Source organism: Megascapheus bottae, chromosome 3 (genome assembly GCF_031878675.1).
Source record: "Megascapheus bottae isolate mThoBot1 chromosome 3, mThoBot2.hap1, whole genome shotgun sequence".
Classification (NCBI taxonomy): Eukaryota; Metazoa; Chordata; class Mammalia; order Rodentia; family Geomyidae; genus Megascapheus; species Megascapheus bottae.
In genome coordinates, this window is record NC_143511.1 from 22,955,060 (window position 1) to 22,966,700 (window position 11,641).

The 11,641-nt window shown below is 37.2% G+C and overlaps 1 protein-coding gene across 1 annotated transcript; it reads left to right on the top strand.

The window, feature by feature from the left end:
• The first annotated feature begins 4,529 nt into the window (after positions 1-4,529).
• C3H9orf57 (chromosome 3 C9orf57 homolog) lies at positions 4,530-10,073 on the top strand. Its single transcript, XM_090329642.1, has 4 exons — positions 4,530-4,640; positions 5,274-5,381; positions 8,042-8,164; positions 9,553-10,073. Exons 2-4 carry the CDS (start codon positions 5,330-5,332, stop codon positions 9,675-9,677), a joined length of 300 nt encoding a protein of 99 aa, XP_090185768.1. The 5' UTR covers positions 4,530-4,640; positions 5,274-5,329; the 3' UTR covers positions 9,678-10,073.
• The last annotated feature ends 1,568 nt before the right edge of the window (positions 10,074-11,641 follow it).

Consider the following 11,641-nt stretch of genomic DNA (forward strand, 5'->3'; position numbering starts at 1 on the left):
TTTCACTGGAGGTGAAAATGTTGCTTAACTCTGTCTACTTTCATTCAGTCTTTCTCACTCCCCAGTCAATAATATAGATGATATTTATTTGGCTTTGCTTGTTTATAGACTTGATGAAAATACATTGTAAGCTTCACAAAACCCAAATCTATTATTCTGTGACTAAATATTTAGCACAAAGAAGTCACCATGTTTATGTAAAGAGCTGTAGCTCATTTGTCTGCATGGTTCTAATGTGTTGCCCTTCTATTGTTACCAGGCATGAAATCTGTCCATGGATCTAAAGGCTCACCCATATTAACAGAAAAATGACATATTATATAGAAAAAATGTAAACATGAACTTACATAGTTTGGGCCAAGACTGGGAGCAGTTCCCAATCTAACTTCATCGTGCAGAATCACCATTTACAGACAAAGATACAACAAAAGCCAGGAATGATGCTAATGAAAGCAGACTTTCTCTTGGGAGATGAGTCTTTTGGCATTGGGACCCTCACCGGTAATCCATTTTTACTCCGAGCATGGTATTTCCTGGAAGAATCCAAACTCTTAGGGCCCTCACTCTCATAGAACAACATTGGTTCACATTTCCACCAATAGGTGCTAGAGGTTGCCACTTAGTTGATGGTATAAACCTTCTTTCTGTGTACATTTTTGTAGATGCCATTTATCAAAGTCGAAGAAGTTCTCTAGGTTCCTCAGAAAATAATGCTAATTTACAGGCATAGAACAAGTTGATACTTAAATAATGGCATCTCATCCGCCACTACCACTGAGAGTTTCTTGTTTTTCAGCCCTAACAGACTGTATCACTTAAATTTTTGCTAAGCCAGTGACTCTAAGCAGTTGTCTCACTGATATTTAAATTTAAAAATTTTATTTTCATACGTTTAATCATAATTTCTCTCCTATAGTGTGCACAAAAATAATGGGGAAAAAGGTCTACAAACCCTTAGGAGACAAAGCAGTCCTGGTTTGTACAACAAGAGTCATGTCTTTCCAGCATCTCAAATCTTGTGTCAAGTTAATTTTGAGTTTTAGTCTATCAATGTTGTTTCTGATAGATGTGTTGATGGGATTAGAGTGGTAAGTAACAGTGAAAACCGTATTGCTTATTGTTATTGTTATTATTATTATTATTCCTGGAAAGTGCAGCATAAGTGATCAACGGGTCAGGAGTTTAGCCTAGTGGTAGAGTGCTTGCCTAGCATGCATGAAGACCCAGATTCAATTCCTCTGTATCACATGCATAGAAAAAAGCCAGAAATGGTGCTGTGGCTCAAGTGGTAGAGCTCTAGCCTTGAGAAAGCCCAAGAACAGTGACCAGGCCCTCAGTTCAAGGCCCAGGACTGGCAAAAAAAAAATCAACAACCTATGTTTTTCTTGTAATTATAACAACCAGTTTGCTCCAGTCATCTCATTCTTTTTATCTTTAAGCAAAGAGTGCTCCCATTATTTTGGAGCACTTTTTTTCATAGTCAAATATAATATGTATTTCCAGTGTGTCTATCCTGGCTGAGTGTGTGGTTTGATGGGAGAATGATTGACTAGCAAATGTGAGACCTTGGATCCCAGAACTATTTTTAAGTATTTATCCTCAAATTAAAACGACTTGAGCACTGTCCTTGGACAGTGTGTATCACATTGTTTGTGGGATGTAAATTAGTGCAATCACTATGGAAACCATCATGGAAATTCCATAATCTCATGCTGGTTTCAGTTTTCTCAAAAACTGAAAAATAGGTATGGTACTGTAAGAGCCAGGTATAACTATATTATTCGACTATAGCACTCCTGGTTGTATGCTCAAAGTCAGCATCTAAAAGAGATCCTTGCATTTATTTGTTTATTTGTGGCAGTATTTACGAGAGTCAAGCTACAGTATGAGAACAGGTGCTCATCAGCTGGAAAAGGAGAAGCGGTATGTAGATAGTGGAGTATTATTTGGCCATAAGAAGTGGATGGAAGGGGAGATCACCATACTAAAGAAAAAAAGCATCCTCAGAAACATCTCATGTCTAGCCTTCACAAATTAATCGTCATTTTTGAAATATGAATTTTATGAGTATACATTCCAGGTTGCTAGGGTTTTTGTTTTTAATCTCAGCACATTATTCCACATCATCTGGGTCTCATTCTTGAAGTCAGATTTCGATGTCATTATCACTGCTTTTGATGTCTTTTCTCTGTGGCTACGAATAAATGCATACTTTGACATGATGCGTGAGTAATCATCACTTTCAAAACTTATTCCCATTAACTCCTGAAAATTATTTTTCAGGACTGTCAGACCGTATGTCTATACATATTGTCAACTCTTCAGATTTATTTTCCAGTTCGCTAATTCTTACTTCAGTTTGAATTATCTGCTCTTTAGCTCTTCAACCATGTTTTAAATAAGATTTCTTTGTATGGAAGCCAGGATTTAAGAGATCAATTTTTTGTGTGTGTATTTTATTCACTATAACAAATACCATTACTATGAGCATGCTTGTTGCCTATTAGATGCTCAGTAAGTATTTTGGCAAACTATCATATTTTTATTCCTAGAAATTGTGTTTGTCCTTTTTTCTAGTCTATTTGCTTAGTGTGGCAGCCTCATTTCTTTATTTTCAGACTGTTTTTCCTGCTTTTACTTTAAATAATAACATCTTATAATATATTCTATATCCAGCAATTCTGAATTTGAATTTTATCATTCTAGTTCTATTATTTATTTCTGTTCTGTTTGCTCTTCGGAGTACATTGTTTCCATGTATGTCTTAAGTTTACTTAAATTTTTCCTTTGGAAGATTGAGGCCTGAAGTGAAACAGCAGTGCTCCCAAGAAAAGATTTGTATTGGTTTTATCACATACCCAAGGACCTTACAGTGTATTTTAAATAACAGTATTTAATTCACATTTCTTTGGATCATGAATAGAATATAAATTTCACCAAACACATGAGTGGCATTTTTTTTGCCAGTCCAGAGGACTGAACTCAGGGCCTCAACACTGTCCTTGGATTTTCTTCAAGGATAGTGCTCTACCACTTCAGCCACGGTGCCACTTCCGGCTTTTCTATGTATGTGGTACTGTGGAATCAAACCTGGGTCTTCACGCATGCTAGGCAAGCACTCTACACTAGGCCAAACTCCTGGCTCCTGAGTGGCATTTTTAAGAGATGCTATTTGGTTTTATTTTGGTTTGTTACAGTGGTGGTGGTGGATTTTTGGCTTTTGGATTGGTTTTGGTTTGGTTGGGTTGGGTTTTTACCTGTATTCAGCACTACAATCAACATTAATGTTTACTTAGGAATAGTTTTGGGGGGTTTTCACCATTTGCATAAGAACATAGCCTTTCTATGTCCTGCATTTCTATCAGGTGTTCTCTATTAAATATGTATTCTGCATTTACTCAACAATATGCCTCTAATGTTGTCATACACTGAAATTCAAGGGCAATTCCTACTCAGTGGCTTCACCACATGCAAAATTCAGGCTCCTTTTTACTCTTAATCTCTTTGGGTGGGTGTAGCAAATTCCCATAGTCCGAGTTGACTTAAGTAACACAATGTCTTTTTTCCCCCCACATTTTTAGAGTTCAGAAGTCCAAGATCAATGTTCCTGCTGATTCAATTTCCAATATAGGTTCTTTTCCTGGCTCCTCTCTGTTGCCTCCCACAGCCTTTCCTCAGAGCATGAGTGGAAGAATGGGCTCAGAGCCAACCTCCCTGCGACTCTTCTTACAAGGAAATGAACCCTGTAAAATCAAGGTCCCATTCTATAACTTCATCCGATCTTAGTTACTTCTTTAAAGGTCCATCTCCAAATACAGCCACATTGACTACATTAAGGTTAGTTTCCCCCCACCACAAGGTATAAATTTGTGGAAAAGCATACACTCTATAAACTTTATCTGAAGAAACCTAGATTCTCTTGTTTATTCCCAATCTCATACATTTTCCATTAGTTTCTTAAAAGACTTTTTTTATTATTTCAAAAAGGCTTTTTTTAAATCACTGAATATTTTTAGATGTCTTCTAGCTGACAGGAGTTTCAGAACTGCTGCTTTCCATATTGTCAGAAAAATATATCTCTCGAGTATGTAGATCTTGCAGTAGGCAGTTCCATCCAATCTCATATATATGCCTGAAGTAACACATCAGATTTATATTTCCAGCCTTGACTTCTCCTTTGAGATTGGGACTCAGAGCCACCTGCTACTTGAAATCTTCATTTGGAAGTTGATGGGATATTTAAAGCAAAAGTATCTCAATCAAAACGAACAATTTTCCTATCAAATTGGACTTCTACATTTCAGATACTTACATGATTGCTCAATGACAGAAATCAAAATCAAAAACCTAGAGTTCAACCTTGATAATTTATCCATAGTTCAACTGTTGCCTAACTTCTTCCTTTTTTTAATGAGGTAAGAGTTATGAAGGTCCATATTTACCAGAGTGTTCAAGTATAAACCTTTCCTGTTTGTTTGCATAGCATTTTTTTCACTGTTGAAGCGGTTTGGAATTCGGTGGGGCAGACACTTGCAGTTAGTTTCCGTTATAACTGGCTTCTTTCCATCAGAAGTCTTACTTAGATGTTACATACCTTTCAATAACATTTACACAGAAAAAAACAATTCCTGCCAGAATAGGTAAGTCACAAATAACCGAAGGGCTGTATTTCAGCCAGTCTGCCAGCTCAGTTCCTTAAGTTTTGCCTATGTACTAACATGTTTTCCTTGTATGTACAACCTTTGCTGGAAGAGCATTAGTTTATGTAGAGGATAAAATTATTTTCAAATCTATTAGGAGTTACAAGGATTTTTAACAGTTTTGTTCTGCTTTGTTTTTTGTTTTTGTTTTTTTGTTTTGGTTGGTCATGGGGCTTGAACTCTGGGTCTGGGCATTGTCCTTGAGCTCTTCAGTTCAAGGTTGGCATTCTACCACTTGAGCCAAAGCACTACTTCCAAGGATTCTTAACAGAATATGACCCTAAAAGCACCATCTATATGACTTTATTCTTTTTTGTAATAAACTACTGTTCTCCAGGGAAAAGTGAAGGGAGGGTAAGGCACTTGGTTATAAAAAAAGGCATCTAAACTTAAAAAGGCATGCAGCTAGAGGTTATATAGTGAAATTTTCATGAAGACTAGTGGTTTGATTTTTATCATAAACAAAATTAGAAATTTTCATGTTTCTTAATAATAATAAATAAATACAAATTCATCCATGATATGTCTTTAGAAAATCCCTGACATAAATATATAATGATATTATTTCCCTAGGAAAATTTTAGTGACGAGACACATCAGTTAAACTTCCTTTTGGCTGTAAACTGACCATGAGAAAGACTCTCATTGCTGGTGTTTTTATCTTAACCTGTCTTTTAGGTGGTAAGTCATCAGAAAATATAATCAAATTATTTAAGAAACTGCAGAGTTACAGTTTCTCTCTCTCTCTCTCTCTCTCTCTCTCTCTCTCTCTCTCTCTCTCTCTCTCTCTCTCTCTCTCTCTCGTCAGTTGTGGAACTTGAACTCTGGGCCTGGGTACTGTCAGTTCAAAGCTAGCACTCTACCACTCTTGCCCCAGAACCACTTCTGGTTTACTGGCAGTTAATTGGAGATAAGAGTCTCAAAAACTTTTCTGCCTGAGCTGGCTTTGAACCTGATCCTCAGATCTCAGCCTTCTGAGTAGCTAGGATTGCAGGCATGAGCCACTGGTGCCCAGCTATCGTATCTTCTCTAGGTGGAAAATAAGAAATTGGGAAGGTACTATTATAGGCCTTACCTACTCTTGAAACCTAATCATGGATTAGTCATCTTCTGACTCTTAGGAAACACTGTTCTAGACCAGGTGCCACGGTTATATAAAACATAGAATGTATCTATGATTCTCGTAACAGGAGATCTCAATAGCCCCAGTGCTAAGTGCACAGGAACATACATGATGAAGAATACCAATACATATTCCAAGAAGTAGAAACAAAAGTTCTTATTATGTCCCATATGTGGTTGTTTCTTTTGTTTCTGTTTTAGTATTCTGTACCTTTGTCTTGTGTATGAATTTATCTAATCTGTGAAAGGGAAAGATCATCACAGAATCAGCAGGACAAAGGATGAATTAATGCAACAATGATATGTACTTGACACTACGTTGGGAATGAACTATACAACTTGGGGGTAAGGGAAGATGAAGGGCTATGCAGGAGAAAATTAAAGAGGGGTATCTGTTTAAGGAGAAATTACTCATTACCTCATACAACTGTAACCCTTCTGTTCATCACCTTTATATATAGTATATACAGAGAGGGGGGAGGGGAATGTGCCATGGACTTTCCCTACTTTCCTACCCAAGCTGGCTTCAAACAGTGATCCTCAGATCTCAATCTTCTGAATAGCTAGGGTTACAGGTATGAGCCACTGGCATCTGGCCTGTTTTGGGTTTTGCTTTTTAAGGAAAATGAGGAGACTCCCCCCAAAATACAGACGGAGATATAAAGTGATATGCAGACAGAGATATAAAATGCACTGGCAGGCAGACCTATACAATCCATTGTATAATATATCCATTTTTGAATTGTTATTTTTTTTTGCCAGTCCTGGGTTAGACTCAGGGCTTGAGCACTGTCCTTGGACTTTTCTCAAGGCTAGCACTCTACCACTTGAGCCTCAGCACCACTTCCAGCTTTTGTCTGTGTATGTGGTACCGAGGAATCGAACCCGGGTCTTTGTGCATGCTAGGCAAGCACTTTAACCACTAGGCCAAACTCCCGGCCCCATTGAATTGTTATTCTAGAATTGATGCATTGAGTCACGTAAATTAGGTAATGAGTAATGAGTACAATTCTTTTTGAACCATGTCTACCCTGCCTTTGCTCTCTTCCATTCTTTCCCTCCTGCCCCTACCCAGAAGATATCCACTTCATTTTCCACATAATATCTAGTATCACTGTTGTTCATCCTTGTCTCACCTTTTCTGTGCCCTCCCTCATCCTCCCAAATACAAACAAGCTAATAAACAAGGTAAAAGGAAAAGAAGACAAAAACAGCAACAATGGCAACTAAAGAGTGTCTCCTGTTTCCTTTTCTTGGAGTTAATTTCTAGTCCACTTTTAATTGGAGTTATCAATAAATAGCAATTACGTGATCGTTATATATTGAAAGATGGACACTGAAAACTAGGCCAAATTTGGTTTTAGTTATAGAAAAATAATTTAACAATAAGTGCTATTTTTAACAATCCATGCTATTTTTAGTAGTAAAAATTGCTGGCATAACTCATTGCAGGAGTCGTTCTCAAGGATTACTGAATTAGTAGGCACAGTGGTTCTCTAACACTGATTCAGACATCTTTAGTCAAGTCATAACCACTCAGCTATTTCTGCATGCCTAAAATACAGACTCCTACAGATTCTATCTCTGACTCCCACAGATTCTAACTCAAGTCTGTGGGGGCTCTGGGATTCTGCTTGATTTTATTTTAACTACTCAAATAAATATAATTCAGGAACCAATCTTCTAGATAAGAATGTCTTTCCAATCTTTCATTGTTTATGTTCAAGTGTCTCTAAACTAGCTCTGTATAACCCGTATGAATAAATTTTTGAGCCACAGAATTTGGGTATGGAAGAGAACCAATATACAAAAAAAATCAATCAAGTAATAAGCATTCATGATATGCATAATATGTTACCATAGGCATAGAAATGAAGTCTACACAGCAGATATATGGCTGAAATTAAATTCTTTGTTGAAATAAGTTTGGTTTGATTTAATTAAGAAATTGTCTTCATTTATGATTGCCCTCAATTTGGGGTGCTTTCACTATGTTAATGTAGCATATGCTTTGAAGTTTTCATAAGTAAATCTCAAAAAAGGGAAATCATTTTAATTTCTCTAACTTGAAAAAAGTAATTTTAATAGCTTTTAAAGATGAAATCACAGCTTTATTTATATTTATTTATTTATACATCTCTCTCCCCTGCCTCTTTTTTATTTTTTTCTTCTCTGGTTCCCATCAATATCGCCCTCATTTTCCATCTCTGCCCCTGAAGATGTTGGGGGTGTGATCTGTAGGTTATGCAATCTTTCCATCCCCTTCCATGGATGCCTTTTAGACTTTGGAACCTGCAGAACGAAGCCTGGCCAGTTTTGTAAAGTGGAGGCTCACACCAAAGGTAAGTCTGGATATTTAAAGGTATACATTTAAAATAAGTGCAGGGATTGTCCTCATAACAGAAGACACTCATGGGACACATACCACCTGCCATATGCTATCACAAGGGCTTTGCAGGGACTGTGTGACAGCAATCATACAATGACAGGAGCTGGAAAGATCCTGACATTCTCCACTTTCCCACCTATCTTTTTCCAGTTCCTCATTGTAAAACAATACATACTGTATCCCATAAACACAAATCAACAAAGCAAAACTCTTCTCCATGGGATTGAAAGAACAAAAGTCAGAGACTATCAAAGTTATCTGGGAGAGAGGGAAGAGAATAATAGTTCACATCTCAAGGTGAGTGGCTTTCTCTGCCATATTCTCTCTCTGTGAGCGTTCTATATCCCCACAGAACAAGCATGAATGAAAACCTCTGAAACTGTGTGCCAAGATAAATGGATTGTCTCAGGGATTCTGTCACAGTAACAAGAAAGATGACAAACATGAGTTTTCTGCATTTGTAAGAAGTATAGGAGCATATGTGGTCTCTGCCTTCTAAATGCTAAAAGTGCCTTCCACAACCTCCTCTACCCCCCTACACCAAAAATGGCTCTGATGATTATACAAACACCTACCACTCCAAAATCACATTTTTGTTTGTCCTTCTGAGAGTTTTTGTTTGTTTGTTTTTAAACATAAGGCTGCTCTATAGCTCAGGCTGGATTTGAATTCTTCATCCTCCTGGGTACTAAGATCCCAGGTATCTACCATCACACCAGCTTCAGAAACCACTATTTTATCACTGGTGACAATTACAGCTATTGCCATTTTTTGGAACTACTCAAATAACCAAACTCAAGGTGGTAGTATCTCAGGGAAGTTCTTGTCACTTAGTGGCTCTGTGTATTACATTTCCTACAGTGCATATGCACTACATTTATAAACAGGAATGAAATTAATGGAATGATGAACTGCCATCTTGGAGAAGCGCATACATATCTACAAGATCTTTCCAGGAACTTGGGCCTTTGAATCACTCATGCCATGTGTACTCATAGAGGGTGATTATCAGCAAGCTTCTAAAGACTTAACACATCAGAAATTTCTGTAGAGTCAGTGGCTTTGCTCATCAGAGTTGGAAAGTGATTTTGGTTTTACAATCTCAAAGCGTGTATACTGCAAGAGGTACACAGCCAAAATAGCTTACCTGGGTGTTATCTGAGCCATCAGTGGTAGAAATTATACAACTGTATCTTAGTAAACCTAGAGCCTTTGCTTTGTTTTATTGCTTTTAACAATTTTATATGTTAATAATATAACACATCTGAGGCCAGGTAACCAGATTGTACAACCTAGAGATTATATTTTTGGCTTTATCTCTTCTGTCGCTTTTTCCTTCAGGTGGCATTCAATGGCATATAACTAAAGGCTGTACAGAGCATATAGAAGAGTGCTTCCAGTTTCAATTAAAGAGCCATGTACTTTACTCAACACACTGCTGCCAATTGCCTTTATGTAATTTCTGAAACTTGCTGGACAAATCATCAGACTAAAAGATGACCATAGTTTTCACAAAATGGGAGCTCCCCTTCCATTAGACCTTTTCACAAACCTCAGGCCTTTGCACAGCCTCTGGTTTATGGTCAGAAATGGAGTTCGGTATTCAAAGTGTTCATCTCCTCTCCCACTACTTCCACCTTACCACAGAAACATCTCGTTCAATGGCATAACATCCCATTCAGTGGCATCTCTGTTCTCTCTACTCCTGTTTCCTTTCCCTTTCTGCCACCGGTAATCTCATGAAAGGACCACATCCACTGTTGGTTCTACACATTAACCCATGTGCACCATCTTTAAGCAATTCATTTCCCTACGTATTTCTGTATTTCAAAATTCATTTATAAATGACATATCACAAGCTACCCAGTGACTTGAGAGTATTTATTTGATTTCCAAAACAAACATCCTTTCCCCCCGGGCTGATATATGGTATGAGAGAAACTGACTTTGCACATATATGTGGGAAATCGGGAAGGAAGGATTAGTCATACATCTGAAAACCAGGCCTGGAGAAAATATGAAGACGGCAGAAAAGCTGAGGCAGGTGAGAGGCCTGACACTTGTTTCTCTCATCTATATTGGGCATTCTCCAAATTCTGGATTTCTACATCTTAGCCATGTCCCAGCACTTTTTTAATATTAGTGCATTCAGCATACTTGGAGAGCCAGGAGAAATAGATTTCTAACTATAAAGAGGTAGAATATTGAAAGGGGTAACATAATCAAAATATATTCAAAAGCTCTTTTGTTAAAAAGCAACTCCTTTATACAACTACTTAAAGGGTATGTATATGTATATAATATGCACACATATGTGTATATTTGTGTGTAATAAAGTTAAAAATGAATACCTAAAGAATTCAAAAGCAATATGGATATAGTTTAAACTGCAGCTCATATTTTTGAAGTGTCATAGTTTCCATTATTGCCATTCAATGTTATTGTATTTTAGGATAAAGTTGTGATTTCTCTGTATTCGAATCAGTTTGAATGATCCAATGGTAAAGAATGTCAATAAAACCATCTTGGATTATCTTTTTTCTCTAGGCATGGGACAGCATCTCATACAGTGAGTCTTCAATGTATATTTTCTCATAAACTTGGAAGGGAAAAAACCAAGATAATAAGATTTTCACTCTCCACATTGATTTCCACTGTAATTCTCTAGTCAGTTTTTAGAACTTATGCCAAAAATGTCTTCCTCCTTATACTTAAATTGAGGTGCTCCTATTCCGTTACTTTTGGTTCATTCACAATGGCAAACAGCTACTCAGACCACTAAACTTCATGGAAAACTAGCTTTTTTCCCCCCTTCTTTGCTGTTTTTTTCTTGGACTAAAAGTAAGACTTGCCAGTGAACAAGAGATAGACCCATAGTTTTCCTAGTCAGCTTGCAGAGCTCTGAAGAGTCCAAGAGACCTAGAGAAGAAATGCAACCAGATGATCCTTGAAGCCATTGGCCTGCATGCTAATACCACCCAGAAAGTCACCATGGGGGAGAAAAAAACTATCTCATTACTTTTGCTTTTTTGTTTTGTTTTTCCTTTTTTATATATTTTTATTGTAATTAATAGAAGGGCTACATTATATTCACCAGATAGAAGGTGCATTACTTCACATACATGATATCCTGTCTCATGTCTTGGTCCCCATTTCCCTCCCCCCACCCCCACCCCTCATCTTGTTTTTCTCCCTTCCCTCTCTGACTTCAAATAACCAAATACACATATATACAATATATCAGATAACCAAGTGAAAAACTCTAATATGAGAGAACCAAGGGACAGCAAAAGAGATGAGAGATAGCATAGTACCTTAAGGACAACAATCACTCATTATATGGCTTTTGTTTCTAGATCCTGGAGGTCCTTTCATTTAGCGTCATTCTATATGGCCTTAAGTATCTAGGTTTTGTTCTATTGTAAATCTC

Excerpts from the sequence above, each read along its gene's own strand:
- C3H9orf57 (XM_090329642.1), top strand. The coding sequence starts at position 5,330 with ATGAGAAAGACTCTCATTGCTGGTGTTTTTATCTTAACCTGTCTTTTA. Across the intron at positions 5,382-8,041 it reads CTTAACCTGTCTTTTAGGTG|ATGTTGGGGGTGTGATCTGT; the intron begins GTAAGTCATCAG and ends CTGCCCCTGAAG. Across the intron at positions 8,165-9,552 it reads AGTGGAGGCTCACACCAAAG|GTGGCATTCAATGGCATATA; the intron begins GTAAGTCTGGAT and ends TTTTTCCTTCAG.